The sequence below is a fragment of the Ostrinia nubilalis genome, chromosome 15 (genome assembly GCF_963855985.1).
Source record: "Ostrinia nubilalis chromosome 15, ilOstNubi1.1, whole genome shotgun sequence".
NCBI classification, from domain to species: domain Eukaryota; kingdom Metazoa; phylum Arthropoda; class Insecta; order Lepidoptera; family Crambidae; genus Ostrinia; species Ostrinia nubilalis.
The window spans coordinates 3,315,927-3,334,183 of record NC_087102.1 but is presented as its reverse complement, the minus strand read 5'-3'; the positions used below and the strand labels follow the sequence as shown (position 1 = coordinate 3,334,183).

General features: G+C 38.3%; 1 protein-coding gene across 1 annotated transcript in view; it reads left to right on the top strand.

Annotated features, from left to right (window-relative positions):
- Positions 1 to 17,884, top strand: part of LOC135078604 (chromosome transmission fidelity protein 18 homolog) — a 50,994-nt gene extending 33,110 nt beyond the window's left edge. The window contains exons 20-21 of the mRNA XM_063973133.1: positions 12,035 to 12,089; positions 17,589 to 17,884. Of these exons, the coding sequence (XP_063829203.1) occupies positions 12,035 to 12,089; positions 17,589 to 17,692 (159 nt within the window). The 3' untranslated portion in view covers positions 17,693 to 17,884. The remainder of the gene's footprint in view (positions 1 to 12,034; positions 12,090 to 17,588) is intronic.
- Positions 17,885 to 18,257: the final 373 nt, after the last annotated feature.

Here is an 18,257-nt window from a genome sequence, read left to right as displayed (position 1 = left end):
AGGATTAGTGACAAGATTAGTTGCAATAATAGAGTGAGTGGGGTTGGAAAATTGGGACCGTAATCCCGATAATACGGGGTGAAATGAAAATTACAGTGTGTTATCTCGTTAATTATTTAACGTTAAATTGTTAGGCGCGTTAACCTGTCCAGCACAAATCTGATAATGGCAATATATTTTAGCTGTTTGTAGTTTATTTAGCAACGAGTGTCAGATTTGCTTGTTAGCATGAATTGATGTAAAATGTAACGGGTATAGTGACAACTAATGTTTATGCAGTTTTAGCACTAAATATGACAGGGATTTGTTTATGATAGGTAGGTAAGCTATATGTTTTTGTTGATTTGAGTTAAAATTTTCATAAATTTTCAGATATTCCATAATATCTATTATGAACATTTAGTTTTACTTGAAAATGAAATTTTCCATCAATTCACTTTCAGTGTCAACATTATTTAACTACCTTTTTTTTCATAAAACACTGACCTACAAAGAGCAACATTCTAAAGATATCAGCCAATTTCAAAATAAGAATACAACCTCAAAATAAACAAATGAAATGCAGCCCCACGAATGTGGTTCGCCCTGTCTGTGCGGATTAGCGGCATGATTGCACCGCGACGATACTGGCTGGCGCGCTCGTTACTCCATTATTTGAATTTGGAAAACGAACAGCCCACGCCCCCGGGCGAGCTCTATTTGTTGCCAGTGCGGATAGTTACGGCGGGATCGTTTCTTTTTTAAGAATGTGAAGTGTTAGCGGCCAGCATGTATAATAAAAAGTTTTCATACACACTATGTATAAGTTACTTAAATAAATTAAAACGTACTTTTGATACTGGCTGGTGCTGATTACTCCATTATTTGAATTTCGAAAACGAACAGCCTAACGTCCCCGGGCGAGCTCTATTTGTTGTCAATTCGTTTTTTTAAGAATATGAAATCTTAGGCCCGGTTTTTTGATTCGTAGTTAAAATAGCCAGTAGTCAAATTTGACAGATGTCAAATGACAAATGGTTCATTAACAGAAAAAATGTTTCTCGAACAATGGTTAGATTGACTTTTAGTACATTTTTTAACTATTTGTTTACATTTTGTTAATATTTAACCATTAGTAGCAAAATTTAACAATTAGTTATTTTAACTAAGAATCAAAAAACTGGGCCTTAGCGGACAGCATGTAAAAAGGTTTGATACAGACTATGATAGTATATAGCTTTTTTCTTCCTGGCTTTCGCAGTTTGCGGCTGTTTGCGTTTAGCCACAACGGTCATAATAATTAATTTAAACGTACTTACCTACTTTTGATACTGGCTGCTGATTGGTGCTGTAAGATTTCAATCACGCTATGATGGGTGACTAAGCTAATTTAAAAGTACTTTGTCTTAAGAAAGTAAAATTAAATGCGATTTTAAAACAAAAATGTTAATTTGACATGCTGTTGACTGTACACGACCATGACCGACATATCTACGTTACCGATACATCGATAACGATATAATGTGGCCTTATTCCTCCAAGGGCCTTCAGCGCAACTCTCAATTTAATTTCTAAAACGCATTGATGATGGCCGATCGATCACCGAGTTAGCTGGAGTCGATTAGAGAATAATCGATACTTTTAAAACTGACGATCGACGATTTTGTAACGGTATTATCGAGTGGCAGGATTGTACGATCGGTATAAAAGTTTACATAAAAGGCAGTATTGCCTTGGCTTGTGCCTTCCCCCGCGAGGAACGAATTAAAAAACGTCTCGTGCTCGCTCTACGACTCGTTTCTGACTGTTCTCGTACTGATTTTAGTGTTTCATTCAAAAACGCCATTATTCTTTCTTATGTTAAGCAATAAATTAGTAAGTAGGTACTAATTTGTCCTGCGCTACCTGCATCCAGGTTCTTCCCGTGACCTTCACCAGATCGTCGGTCCAACTAGTGGGAGGCAGGACCAGTCTTATGGAAATCCTTGGGAGAGACTTTTTGTCGTTTATTCCCGATGTCCCCCACTATTTGTCCACCACTGGTGGACATCGAGAAAAAAAGTAGCAATGTCCACCAGTGGGGGACAGCGCTACTGAAATCTTCCCGTTGGGCCCTACTGGTGGACACTGAGAAGAAATGAGTTGCTCTGTCCCTCAGTGGTGGACATCGAAACCAAAAAAGTTCCGTTGGCCCCCACTATTTGTTTTGTTTTCGTGAATCGTGATTATTAAAAAATAAACATTTTTAATTGCTATCAAATTAATATAATTCTCAGTTTTTTAAAATAATATGAAGGTTGACCTTCGCGTTGATATTAATAGTGTAAGGTACTTATACTTTTATTTTTATTAAGCCAGTGCATCTTATTTTTTTCCGATGCACACATTCCCACACTTGTAATCCACTATTATGCTTTCTTTTTAAATTGTATTGATGGCCTGCAAGCAAAAGAACTTTCCCACCTTTCCTATTTATGTAAACTTTTTCAATTTGTCGTGAACTAGATCCTGCAATTTCCGACATTATTACAGATAATAAGTGCAAAATAGTAACATTACCGACACAATAATTTCTGATAACATGAACATTGTGGGTACTTGGAAAATTAAAAATGATGACAAAACCGTTCCGATTAATGCACACTTCCTAGGGGCGTCAGTATAAATTAAGGATTGTTTTAAACTATAATAAAAATGCTTTAAAAATGTATGTATTATAATTATTAGTATAAGATTTACTTAAAATGTTTGTATTCATGAACACAAATTATAATAGTGGGGGACAATGGAACTTTTTTGGCTTCGATGTCCACCACTGAGGGACAGAGCAACACATTTCTTCTCAGTGTCCACCAGTAGGGCCCAACGGGAAGATTTTAGTAGCGCTGTCCCCCACTGGTGGACATTGCAACTTTTTTTCTCGATGTCCACCAGTGGTGGACAAATAGTGGGGGACATCGGGAATAAACGCTTTTTGTCCAGCAGTGGACGTCATTTGGCTGGAACGAACGAACTAATTTGTAGACCGCGGCCGGAAACAATTTGACATGTAGAAAAAAGTACCAGTGATGTCAAACAAGCATAGGTATATTTTAACTATTACAGTTAATTATATTATTTACTCCATCGAAGCAATTAAATCTACATTGATCATCATCCAAATCGCCATCACTAAAAGCCTTAAGTCTTCCAGCGATCGTTCACAATTTGCCGAGTAACAAATCGTGCTGGCACAATGTAATTTGCGTGAGAGCACGGAGGTAATTCGCCGTCCTTATGGGACGGTTCATCATTTCCATGAGAAGGGTGTGCTTTGTCTTGAACGGAGCATTTTTGAAAAATTTGCTTGTGTAAGTTTTTCAGTGCGTTTGCAGACAAATCAAAATCGCTACATAACTATTGGTCAAATCCAGATAAATGAAAATCGGTACTTTAACGCAGTTTTCCTGATGCCTACGGTGGAAGCGGAGGTGGATATTGTAAATACAATCCCACCAAAAACATTCTGTAAAAAAACTAGCCAAGTCTCGATGGTGCTGCTTGTTTATCTCTAAAAAGTAATGAAATCTAGACAAAGTCGTGCCAAGTCTATGGTTCTTTACTGCGATTTCTTTATTATTATAGTTAATGTTGTGTGACTTGGCCGTTGAAGGGTACAAAACCAGGTGCTCCATGACACCATTGCACCAATCTGTTGCCAGAACCGCTACCCATTGACGATGGAAAATTGCCACTTGGAAAACGTTGATTTAATAACCAGTCAATTGTAGGCTTAATAAAGCTGCGTATTTCAATAACACTTATGCATGATTATTGATTATCTTAATAAAGATTGTTCAACGGCCAAGTCACACAACATTAACTATAATAATAAAGAAATCGCAGTAAAGAACCATAGACTTGGCACGACTTTGTCTAGATTTCATTACTTTTTAGAGATAAACAAGCAGCACCATCGAGACTTGGCTAGTTTTTTTACAGAATGTTTTTGGTGGGATTTCACTTCTTTTTGTAGAATGTGGCATAATAATTTAACGTCGTCGTCCTTTAATATTATCGACATTTTTTTTACGATATTAAACACATCGACCTTTAAAATGGACAACGAATCAGAATAATTGTTTTATAACTTAACCTTAGCGAACCTCACGATATAATAAACGAAACCAACCAAATTCAAATTACACAACATTCAACCAACTTGATGGACGGGGGGGGGGGGGGGTCTAGAGAGGAAAAAAAATTTGGACACCGCGGTGCAGAAAATCGACGCTCAAAGTGCTAGCGCCATCTAGCGGTGAGCGGTACAGGCGAACACCACGGTGCCGGTGTGGCGCTAGTAGTATTGGTTATGAATGTGGTGTTACTCCAGATCTTCGATTTTCCTAGTTTTTATAGTTTTCCCTTTATGTGGCCATTAAACCCTAACTCTGTACCAAATTTCAGCTCTCTTGAGTTTATGGGAAGCACTAGTTCTATTTTGATGATCATCAGTGAGTGAGTGAGTGAGTGTCATAAATGCGAAACTTTGCTTTCGCTTAACTTCGGAACTAAATGACCTACAGACTTGAAATTTTGGATTTTAAGTATGTGATTATAGCTTACTAGATGACGAAAATTTCTGCGTTCTGGTCTTATCCAGAGGTTCTCAAATAGGGGCCTGAAAATGCGGCGAAATGGTTCCAGTAAAGATGGTACGGCAGTGTTTGCTTCGCGCTCGACTTGGCGGGGGCACTGCCGTGCCCCCAGATACTATTGGCACATTTACAATTACTAAAATTAAATCGTCTTGTTTCAAAAACTAAGTTTATAATAAGCTTGGTGTCACTTTTAATGAAACGCCATAGTCTTTTAAAATGGCTTGATCATACTGACTGCTTTTTAAGTGACCTCCAAAGCACGAAATTGTATTTCTTTTCAGTTAGTTAAGTCTATTCAAGTGTGTATTGTTCTAACCGAACTTTATCCAACCCATCAAATCTTTATTTATTTGCAACTAAGACCAAAAACCTTCATAGAGTCCAAATGTAACTACTACACCACAAAAATTACAGGGTGTTAGATAAATGGGTATATGAGCCGACACTAGCCCATGTTCTTGTGTATCTTCATTTTAATTTTCATACAAAATGGATTTTATAAAATTTATTTTGTATGAAAAAAAAAAATAAAAAAAATAAAATGATGATATCAAATTTCTGACTTCACCATACCGTTTATGTGCCCATGTTTACATGGGCTAGAGTCGGCTCATATACCCATTTACCTAACACCCTGTATAAATAAAAATAAATAGGATTCTATAACATTTACGTTATGCATAAAGAGGGATGAAATTGTGAGAACAAAAGTGGTTATTATCAAAGGACAATAAAATAATAGTTTTCCTGAAATCGTATTCTTTCTCAAGCCCATTTACGTAAAACGATACCGCCGTGGCCAACCTTCGGCTGCCGGGTAAAAAGGGAAGTAATAATGCTTATTCCCCATTAGTCTTGTCTATGAATTGTTTATGGGGGTAGACTGGCGACTTTTGCATTATCTTATTGTTTGTCGCCATCGATACTATGAGAAAACAAATTGGTCATGCAATGAATGGGGAGTTTGAAATAATGTAGTAGAGTTCTATGTAGAGTTTGAAATAATGGTTGGGTTCAGCTAACAAAAATATGAATAATTAAGCACATTCATTGGACATTTAATAAATAACAATGTATGGATTTGAATCGCCCTCACCAGTACATAAAAATTAAAAATTTTGAAAATGAAGCGGACAATAGTGACTAATTTTCTTGTGATGCTTCTTCTCAACATAGCCTACATAATCTTTATGAAGCAGTGGTTGTTTTGGGACGTGTAAAGACTGCTAAGGTTTGTTGGTATATATTATTTGTTACTCCTTTACGCAATAACTACTGGACTGATTTTGAGGAAACTTTACAGTTTCATTACTTATACAAAACAACACTGGCTATAATTTATCGAGATCAATACAGGCAAAGCCGCGGGCAAAACTTATTTAAAATACTGAAATACATTCTCCTTACTATCGAAGGTGTCTTACTATGCTGCTCATCCTCTTATAGTGGTCCTGCTTTAAGCTCTAATAGAGCAATACATAAATATCAGAGAGATTAATGTAGGGCGGGCGGTGTTAGAGGTGAATGGGCAACTGCGGATAAACGCTCTATAGGAAAAAGATCGAGTAATATCGTTGTAAATTATGTTGTTGTTGTGTTATTTATATGTGTGGGGTGGTTTAGGTATATTTGAGCTATTTTTGTCAATCAGTTTATGTGTGGTATTCATACAATAAATTGGCGGAGGCCTATGTTCAGCAGAAGACGTCGTGTGGCTGAAATGATTCAATAAAAATATATTTATTTATGAAACTAATGTCGCGTGATAAAGTAAAAAGTTATTGTTACGTCAAGTAAATATTCACTATACTTGCCACATTTATAGAAGAAAAATGTGTTGAATTCTTAGCGCGAAGCGATATGTTAGTGCCTATTACGAACCAACCATTTCAATTTACGTTTCCAATCCGCCGAATACTTCTTTAATACACCTCGCAAGTTTCCTTCAACTTATTTTTCAATTTCCACCTTATTTCGTCCTAATACGAAACTTGAATAGTTTGAAAAGCGTCGTAAATATGGACTCTTGTAACTAGTTACAAGTTACACAGGGCCGTATTTACGGGCGGGCACAAATAAGGGTGGGTGGGGGCTACCGCCGCGGGCTTCGAGTCGGAACAATGAAAAATGACCGGCGGAAAATTGCGCGGATTCGAGTGAATCCGCTCGCGACGCGGCGATGCTGCTCAAGATATGGGCAGGGACGGATTTGGGATCAGGTTTAGTTTTTATTGAGTGCTGTGAAATAACGCTGAGCTTCTACAATGGCACAGACTACAATAGTTAAGTCTGTGACGACCATAATATAGTTACTTTAAATTCAAATAGTTTATTCAGTACATAGACCCTTTCCAGGGCACTTATACACGTCCCAAATATAGCTTGCCCTACCACCACTTCGGGACAACATATAGGGTGGTGCTGAGAAGAAGTGGCGAAAAAAACTCAGTCACCTTTGTCAGCCTCTTTTTCAATCCAATACAGTAATTTATAGCTTACATGACACGCAATAAGTACGAGCTAGTCAGGTAAGGTTAAAAAATGTATGGAAACGTCTACACTAAACGCTAGGTGCCTTTCATTTAATTTGTTTTTATTGCTATACCTAATCCCTTCGGCCACGAACGAGGTATGAACATCCGTGACAGTATGCAAAGCATGAAAAAAAGATAAATTGAGGATTTTCCCGCCCATACTGCTAAAAAATGCTGTTGTATAATTCGCTCTACTGCTGACACTTCTATGTAAATACCGCATTTAAAACCCACCCCAAATTACAACTATGTTCACAAACCTCCCTTTGTTCAAAACTAACAATGTTGCCAGCTTCTTAATGTAATGACCCCCGAAATATGAATAAACACCAATTACCCAGGCGCCCGAGGCGGCCCTGTGCCGTCGCGCACTCTATTTTCCTATTTGCGCGGCAGATTGGCTCTGATTGTATTGTTTGCGGGATATCAATATACCCACCCACCACAAGATAAAAAGGGAAAGAAGACCTGCCTTTATGTACTCGGTATTTACTTACGACAAACATTTTTTAAAGCCGCGCGCTGGTAGCTTGTGGAGCTTTACCACTGCACCGCTTTACTTTTAACCGCCTCTGTGGTCTAGTGGTAAGACCACCTGCTTCAGACGCAGAGGTCCCGGGTTCGATTCCCAGTGGGGGCAAATTTATCTGTTCGGTTTGGTTGGTGGTAGGGCTTTTCTAAGTCTGCCTGGCTAGCTACCACCATCTTACCTAAGTCTGTCGCCATAACAACAATGTTAACAGCATTGTTGTGTTCCGGCAGTTACTTAGAGGTAAGATAGCCAGTTCCTCCGTGGTTGAGGATTCCAGCTGAAGCTCGCTTCAACCTTCGGCCTGCTGATCATATCTTCTTGAGATACAGGCCAAGAGCTTCCTCGTTGTGGATTAAAAAAAAACAACGTTACCGAGCAGTGTGGTGAGTACAGAAGTACAGAATTCTTCTCTTCTCTACGGTAAAACTTCTGGGCTTCTTGCAGCCTACTTTGAAACCTCAAAGTATGTTATCCGATTAGCTCAAAAGCAAATACTCAAAAACATACACTCGAATTGAGAATCTCCTCTTTTTTACCCGACTGCGACAGAAGGAGAGTTGTTTTTCGACTGTATGTATGTATTTAAAGTGTCAATAAGTACATAGTTAGATTAGCAGTTTTGTTAGCCGTTAGTCTGTAAGTCAACTAAATACATATTAGTTAATACTCTTCCTTCCTCTGAAGTTATATGTCCAATCTCCGGTGATACCACCAGGTATTTTCACACAAAATACACCCACTGATTCCACATCACACTGTATACCCACCTACCCCGTCACCCGACCGGAAAAATGTTATCTACCCACGCTGTGTATCGCCGATAAATATTTGAGAGCGGAATGAATGTTTAAAGTTGTTTTCGAACCTATTGTTTTTGATTTTCTTTTAGTAAGCTGATAGCCTGGCTTTAAGCAGGTTTAGTTGTGATATGAGGATTACGCTCCATCGTTTGTCAATATCAGGGGCGATCGTTTGTCAATATCAGTATTCTTATTGTGTGGGGACAACTAAGGTAACAACTTTGGTATAGATGGTCTATGGTAACTTTTTTCACCAAAAAAACTGACGAGACAAAACTTAACGAGTCTTCTTAAGCGTATGAAATGTCTCAATTAATAGATTAATGTGGAAATTCGGCATTAATCTAGTTACATAATTTAATCAAATAAAGATTCTTATATCCCGTTCCGAATTTAGGATCTTTCTTTTTAAAAGTGCACTTCTTTCGATATCATCAAACAATCATTTAAACTGCTACCTAGTTAAATCGTCACTGGATCATAAAATATAAATCTGTACGACAACCCAGCATTATCGTGTTCCGAAACAGAGCTCCATCATTCATATTACCAAAGTGAGATTACCGAAAATCCTTTGTATCTTTTTTGTATTAAGAAAATAAGTCAACCCTCATTCTGCTTTATGGCGAAAGGGATCCCAAAACAACGTTACCTCAAATAACGAGTCCATAACAATTTCTTGGGAGTATCACCTCTGATTGACTATACGAGGTCCCCCCCGCTGTCGTAACGCGTCACCCCGCCGATAACTTTTATGAGTGCGAAATTGTGTTTATGCTGTGTGTTCCGATTTACCGCGCCCGCCTAGCGCCTGTAATCGGAAATATTGTGGGCGAACGAAGTTACGGCGCGGGACAAGGGTTGAGAGACAGCGGACATTATTACATAAACCCTGTTCTTCTCCATAGCACGTTGTGTAACTTTGCACTTGCTTATTAGGTCTTTAGTGAGAGGACACGTTTCAGAACATGTATTCATCACACGTGGGCAGGGCACATAGCACGCAGGTCGCTACCAACCGGCCAATCTGGAAATCGTTGGGCCTATGTTCAGTAGTGGCCGTCCTATGGCTGAAATGATGATGATTTACTGGAATTACGCAAATAAAGAAATTTGATTTGATTTGATTTGATTTGATTTGATAATAATGAAGCCACGATAGCCGAACGGTGAAGGGGTCCGACTGGCCGACTCGTGATCCGGGGAGCGCGGGATCGAATCCCGCCGCCGCTCGACTATTGTGGTGAGCTCACTCGTGACACAAGCATATTTAGCTTAGTACGAGGGGCTAACAGGACTATTAGTAATTTGTGTTCTATGATCCATTTTCGATGTAAACAACACACGTTACGTTTAAAAACTGTAATATTCCCGCTAGCCTCTGCTACAACTGGGCTAGCATTAACTACAGGCTAAAATAAGAAAATATTTTGGCTTCCCGTCTAAAATCGATATAGGTACTAAATGTCACTAGGGCTGGTAAGCTTATTACATTTTATGTTAAAAGTGTCTTGGCAAAGAATAGTAGTTGTTTTCTCCGCTTCAGCCTATAATTCAGACCACACGTCCAATCTAGCTCGTAGATACGCCCGCGCTGCCCGCGATATTGTCGAAGCGCTCGCGACGCTGTAACAAACTAGTAATTGGTTTCCTATCGCCCGTGCGCCTCTCATGATACGGTTTGCTTATCCATTACTGCTGTTTATTCCACTTTATTGATATTAATACGCTTTTCGAGGGTTCGGTGTAGTAATGATTTCGGTGACTCGAGAAATTAGCTTGGTAAAGATATAAATACTAAGCGTTAATACTTTTAGATTTGCGCCCTGCGACACCTCTGGAAGATTTTTAACAAAGATAGCGTAAAAATGTGCTTTTTGTCACTAAAACACGAAAGAGACCACAGACACAGAAACTAAAAGTAAGATTTGACTAGGGGGCGGAGCCGGTGTCGCAGCAATATGCCCAAAAACAGAACACATTGCTCGTGAGAGCAATGATGACAGCAATTACATCATAATGTAAACAGTTTACATTGCTTGCGTAGTACTAAAAATTATTCGAACGTTGAGTACTGATACCGCAGTGGATAATGAACACATATTTTGATTACTTTGTGTGTGTAAATTTCTAATGCGGCACTGAGTTTCGAACTCAGCGCATTAGTTGGCATCTCTCTATATCTCTATGAAAGAGACACATTCTGTGTAAAAACATCTACGAGTTGCTAGTGTTGCTACGAACAAGTGGCACGACTAGTGCTACGTTAACTACGGCGTAGCACTGCTACGTCGTTACTACGAGACCGTGTGATGTTAGAAACGTCATCACAGCGCGTTTTAAATTGCAATTATTTTTTCTTTGACTCCGTCGTCTTAGCTCGTTAGCGTAACTGTTTTTGTCGAGTCGTTAGCGCGTTTGCGGCGGCTACGGGCTTGAGAGGCGTTTCTCTTAGGTCTAGACTACAGTGCCATACCGTACCCTTAGTGGCCTAGCAGTGTCTTATTGGTGAAACTACCTTTATAAAGAACTGGCAGCGTTTTTAGGGTAGTTAGAAACATTGAAACCTTTAGGTAATAGTCGGGAGGATCTATCGTATGAAGGTCGCAATTTTTTGGTACGGCAGGCCTGCCTCGGTGGTCAGAGCGCACTGATATGATCTGTTTTAAAGCCCGGTCTGTGAGCGGATTTCTACGTGCTCACAGACCAGACTATAATGAATAATAATAAATAATAAATATCATTAGACATTTTACACTGCGCTTCTAGTCCCAAACTAAGCAAAGCTTGTACTATGGGTACTAGACAACGGATATAAACATACTTAAATACTTTTTTTTTTGTAAATACATACTTATTATACATAGAAAACACCCAGTCCAATACAAACAAATATGTTCATGCACACAAATGTTTGTACTGTGCGGGAATCGAACCCGCTACCTCCGGAATAGTAGTCCGTTTCGAACCACTACACCAAACGGCCGACACTAACTACTTTACTTTACGAGTACTTTCTGTTTTTGCAATACCCAAGCAGTGATTATATTACGACTTAAAGCCTATGTTGAAACATCAGCAGCCCAAAACGGTTTCTTTAGATAATTAATAGTTCACTATCATTGTGGCCATAGCCTTACACAGTCGTCGTTACGCCCGCGGTCGTTACGCCGCGAGTGCCCGCTCTCGGCACGCGCCGCTTCGACTTGGCGCTCGTGTAATTAAATTCACACCAGTATTCACATATTCACACGAAAACAATTTAATACAGACGTTGGCACATCAAACTTAACACTCATCGTCATCATCATCTCAGCCATATGACGTCCACTGCTGAACATAGGCTTCCCCCAATGCTTTCCATGTTGCCCGGTTGGTTTCGGCCTGCGTCCAGCGCCTTCCTGCTACCTACCTTTATGATGTCGTTGAAGCTTAACACTGTGGCTTTTTAAAACCACCAGGCTGCTATAGGGAATACCAGCTATTTATTTATTTACTGAAGACCAACTATATATTGCTGAAGTCTACAATCAAGTTTATTTGTTGCAGGTCCACAAAGACTTCTTCGGGCGAATTGTGCCGTTGTCTCAAATACAGCGATCAGGTAAGTGAATAAAAACATATTCCCCCTTATTACATAAAACTTAAACGCGCAATGAACATTAGTTTTAAATGACATTTCCATACTAAGGCTGTGTTGCACTTTGACAAACATCAAAAATCTGTCAAACTTCATACACAAAACACCTGATAATGTTACGTAAATGTCAATTTAAACTAGTGAACAACGCGAATCTAACTTTTTGTAATAAAGAGTATTGTGTACGAGGACAGATTCGGGAAAATGTCACATATTATTTGATAAAACACAACATGTATTTATACTTTTTTGGCAGTCTTGTTACTAACACCCGTATTCACAAACGATGCAACACAAGTGAAGCAACGAATCAAACGTACAGCATTGAGTAGAGCCCTGTGCGTCCACGCGCACTGTGAGACCTCATAGTAATGTGTAAATACGGGTGTAAGAAGCGTTATTTTCCATACAAACTGGAGTGAGCGAAATAAGGCAGTTTTAATGAAAAGTTATTTAAATAAACAAGGAAGTTTTAAATATTCTTAAAACCTATACAATATTCCACCCTAGCCTGCCTTAGTACGGAGTCGAGTTGGAAACCATTTATCAAGCAAATACAATCGTACAAATTGCGAACCGCCAGAACTAGGTATTATCGCGTAATGGTAATCTCACGTCGGGCTCCGGTGAACGACTAAATAATAGATGCAGAAACCGTTTCCAAAAAAAACGGGAGTTTTACTAAATTATGTGAACCTTGTGTAATATGGCATTTGATATAGCGCTGAAATACATATTCAGTATAGGTAGTGGAGTTAAAATGGCCATCTAAAAAAAAATAAAAATAACACAGCAATTTATAGGCTTAAGCCCGGGTCCAGATGGGTGTAAGTAATGTGTAATGTAAGACGTGTAATATAACACGAATTCTACGTGTGGACCGCACTACGAGCATTACATGTAAAGTGCTGCCTATTATTTCCATTACATTACACGATACATTCCATTACGCGTTACTCCCCTCTGGACCTGGCTTTATAGTCTAGTCAATAAAACTGTAACTTTTATATTCTGAGGTGAGTGATAAGTAACACAAGCTGAATTTTTGACTTTAAATTGAGTCTAAAGCCTGGTCTGTGAGCACGTAGAATTTTGTCCAATGACCCCAAGCTACCCATCCTTATTGCTCGCGCGTAATTATATTGCTGTCGCGACTGTGCGACGGGCGCCCGCAGTGAGTGTGCGAGCGCGACAGAACAAAATTACACGCGAGCGATAAAGATGGATAGCTTGGGGTCATTGGACAAAATTCTACGTGCTCGCAGACCAGATTATAGTCGTATCAAACTACAAGTCAAAAACATTAAAATTTTCTCTACCTCAATTGGCAACATATCATCTCCATTTTTATTTCATCCCCTTCGTTAAACTCGTTCACCGCGGGCACAGCGAGCCTATTATTTTCAATTACGCCCCGCAAAAGGGTTGTTAATATTCATTTCTTGACGGCCGGGAGTCGAACACCTGATCCCACCATAACCCCCCCTAACCGATTGTCTACCATTTTGATATTAATCGCGTATAATTTGCTCGCGGATGAGTTATTTTAATAGATCCGTCCGAAATATGTTTGCTCGCTTTAGGTTTGGGTTACACTAATGTATTAAGATTTATGTGGTTATTAGCATTATGAAGTTTCTAAATGTTCTTATGTATGCAGAGATAACTATGATGGTAGCCCTGTGGTGTACTCAATTTTTCAATACTAGCAGTGGTTGCGAGTTTGAGTCCCAGTGGAAACTAATATTAGTGTGTAACAAATACCAGTGTTACATCCATTTCTGATGTTAAGTCGCTGCATGAGAAAAAAGTGGTGTAAGAACTTTAAAGAAGCTTAATTTTAAATTAAGAGCAACGAGGCTTCTTCAAATCAGTTAACTCCTCCGAACATTAATAGAAAGCAAAAGAACCTCTGAAATAGTATTTTAAATAAATACATTTATACAATGTATCTTGTCACTTCTATTATGACATTCGAATGAGGGCTATCGTTTTAGCGCTCACCAGTTTGCGCCACTGTAGAGTAAGGTCCTGTCACTGGCTAGTAGCGAAGACAGTGGCACCATCTGGTGAGTGCTAAAGTGGTAGGAGGACTATCGCATTTGCACTCATCAAGATGGCGCCACTGTAGAGTAAGGTCCTGTCAATCGCCAGGGGTGCCAACTGTTAAGTATAAAAACGATAGCCCTCATTAAAAATGTATTTCATTTTACACAACTTTCCCTAAATGTAGACTAATCCTAACGTAAAATTAGTCCTCCCCAAACCCCCCCGATTCTCGTTTAGGTGACTGTTTAATAATCTCAACGCGATTCATAATGGGATTGAGAGAAATTCGCCCGACTTCTGAATCCATATTGTTACTACAATTGGGTACAGTCGGTGACGTTTGTCGTTAATTATTAATTTATGATACTCTCTTAAGTGCGTAGGTTTAATCTGGACTAGAATGTCATTATGATGAAAACCTAGATTAGTTTGAATATGTTCAAATCTAAATGTATTTTGTTAGTAGTGGTTTAGTTTTATTAATACTTGTTAAAATATTTTTATTTTCATTAAAAACAGAATAATTTTACTTTAGTCTCATTATAATATGTGTCATGATATTGAATACAATTAAATACTTTTTCTTTCTTTCGCTAAAATAGTTCGTCTTCGCTACGGTCTGCTACAAGACTACGAATAAGATCTTTTCGTAGTCAGTAGCTGTAGTATTTGCTACGTGTATTACACTAGTCTACGACACGATCTTTAATCGTTATGTATACCTAATTATTTTTATATTTACAATTGAATTTCATATAAATTTTACATGATGCCATGTGATCATGAGGTTAAAGATTTAGATTATTTAATAAATATAAATATCTCTAATCCACTTCTTTAAAAAGTTTTTTAGGTAGGTATGTAGCTTTAAAGATTGTTTAAAAAGATTATTTAATGAGGTGATAATTAATATCTGTAATTTTCGATGTTCATATGCTCATGCCTGTTTGCCTATCCAGGTAAATTATAAATCAAACGGACGGAGTTTAAAATTTTACTATAACAAAAATGTAGGCGATTGTCCCCGCCCGCCGCTAGTTATAATGAGCGGGTTGTTTAAACCGATTGGGCGGGCGCCGGCGGCGGCGCAGGATTGACTTACTGTTTGATTTCACCTCGCTTCCGGCCCCAGACAATGGAGCCTTATGTAAGCTAACAGGGTTCCGACGTTTTTGACTTAGGTTGTTACGTAATTACACTGTTGAGTGAACTTAGGAACGTGATTTTGGCAACAAAGGCTTTGATTGCCTAACAAAACTAATATTGGTGATGAGAACTTAAAGGAACATAGGTAGCTTACATTAGCTAACTTATAAGTTGTAAATCCAACGTCTATGTGTTTAAAGCTCACACAAAAACTATATTTTGGAAGTCAAAGCCCTGGGCTGACTAAATAAGTAATGTTGAAAACTATATTTGATGGATAGAGCTGAAAGGGAGATTTGGTAGATTGTATGGCAGAGTAGACTTTAAAGGCAAAAGATAGGATTCAAGTTTGTAAGAAAATCCGTCAATCTGAAGACATAACACTTGAAAATCGATAAGTGTTGCCACTTATTTATAAAAAGATGAGTTTTTCCTTCTTTAGCAGTGGAAAATTGAGTTGTTAAAGTTTAAACAAATGCGTAATCATCCGCTAGTTAATCACAATTTAGTTCGTTTTAGTAATTTTTTCTGCTACCCTCAAATACCTTTTAAAATGAACCGCCTTCACATCGCGCACATACACAAAAGTTCATTACATAAGCTAACATCGTTTACGAGGGGCGGGACTCATAACAATTAGGCACGGCAAACATTGTCGCGGGTAGATGTAGGTATGACTCCATGTGTGGAAACTCGGCGTTTAGATGTTAAAGCCCTTTCTGTGAGCACGTAGAATTTTGTCCAATGACCCCAAGCTACCCATCCTTATCGCTCGCGCGTAATTATATTGCTGTCGCGACTGTGCGACGCGCGCCCGCAGTGAGTGTGCGAGCGCGACAGGAACATAATTACGCGCGAGCGATAAGGATGGGTAGCTTGGGGTCATTGGACAAAATTCTACGTGCTCACGGACCAGGTTTTACAAAGATAATATCTATGCATTTCAATTGGCGTTACAACCTAGGGCGTTGAGTTTTTTTACTTGGGTGATTTTAATTAATCATACGAGTTTGATATTAAAACATCCTGTACAAACGAACATCCATAACTTATGCTTGTTGTAGACCTAGAGCTAAGTTAGTCTCCGCTCCTAAAATGATGTGCCCGACAGGGTCCATAATTTGTATCTAAAATAATACCATACCACCTCTGTAACATTATGGATGCAATAAATAGTTGGGTATTGAGCTTCGCTCGTATATCTGGCTCAATTTTCCACAGTATTTGCATAGTTTTCAGTCTGTACACAGCTATGAAAAACGGCGTTAGCTATGTGAGCTAAACTAAACTAACTTAGCTTAGCTCTTGGTCTGTAACAACTTGTTCTCATCTTAGTGATATAATATTTGTCTCCTAACGAGTAATTTCGTATCTTAATACTCCATACTCAATATGTTTATTGCTTTCTTAGGCCCAGAACAGACGGTGAAACGCAACTGCAACGAAACTGCAACTTTCTGATGATTCTGATGAATGAAACTGAAACTGAAAGTTTCAGACTGGTCGCGTCATGTGTGGTCTCTCAACGGACGCTATGGCAGAAACTTAGATGCAACTCAAAAATAACTAGCAGTTGCAGTTTCGTTGCAGTTGCGTTTCACCGTCTGTTCTGGGCCTTAGTGATATAATATTTGTCTCCAAACGAGTAATTTCGTATCTTGCGTAATCTCACAAAAAACATTTTATACCTGTAACATGTATGTTGTCTAAAAAGCGTTAAGTATATTCTATTAAGCAAATGAAAAACACACATTACGCCATTTCCCCGTAACATACATTACAGTTGTAATTGATATTAACAGCGCAGCGAGCGCGCGCGCACATGTGGCCCGCTGTAAATCGCGGACTTAATCGCTTGTTTTGTATGCGATTACACGTTTTCCCACCCCGGTTGTGTGAATTATTGTGTTTATTTGTAATTTACCTACATTGACAGCCATTGGCTCAGAAACATGGAAAATAGGCATTTACATAGTTTCTTATTTTTAATCATCAAATCATTTTCATTGCCTCATTAAATAACCTGATCTGATCCTGATTGAGTATCTTCTAAAATAAGTAATAATACAAACTAGAAACATAATTTTGTTTGAAATTAACTTTTGTTGTATGAAATTTTCTGAACATGACGTCATCATGTCACACAACACGTGCCTTACTAACCGCTGAGATGATGCTTGTTGTTTCAAAACTTTCAATGTATACAGAGACGTTACGAAATTACGAATATATTTGTCTTCAGATTTTGAAACTTAATTTTGTTTTCAGACGCTGTCCCCGACGTGATATCCTCAAGCAGAGTGTTCTACCAGTACCGGGAGGGATTCAACAATGCTGTGCGTCGCAACGTACGAACACGAGACTTACTCTAACATAAACTCATGTAGAATAAGAATAGCTTATGTATTCTAAAGCTCGTATTCTGATGAAAACTATAATCGAAATCAAGCATACAACATTGGATAGTTGACGCCATAACCCATGTAAACACCCATTAATGTTAAAAGTAATGTTTTACTGTACCTGTGTTTGTTCAACAAAAGTTTTCAGTGGAATTGTAAAACAGTGCCTTATCATGTGTTTCAATCTTTATTAAAATAAGTTTTTAACTTTGTAACTTTTGTTTTATTTGAGTTTTATACCAGATTTTCCTCACTATGAATATAGGTAGTACGCATATTAAAAGACCTACTACAGATTGAAGAGATTGGTCAAAGGTCATAGACATACTCGTACTTCTAGCTAGACAATAAATACTTTTGACCATTAAAAATATAGTTTTTGTAACTTCACTTTCTAAAACTCACATAACTGATACTACCAATGATGATACAAATATTTTTAAAGAATTTAGAAAAAGTTTCATATACAAACGGAGTTTTTGTAACTTCACTTTCTAAAACTCACATAACTGATACTACCAATGATGATACAAAT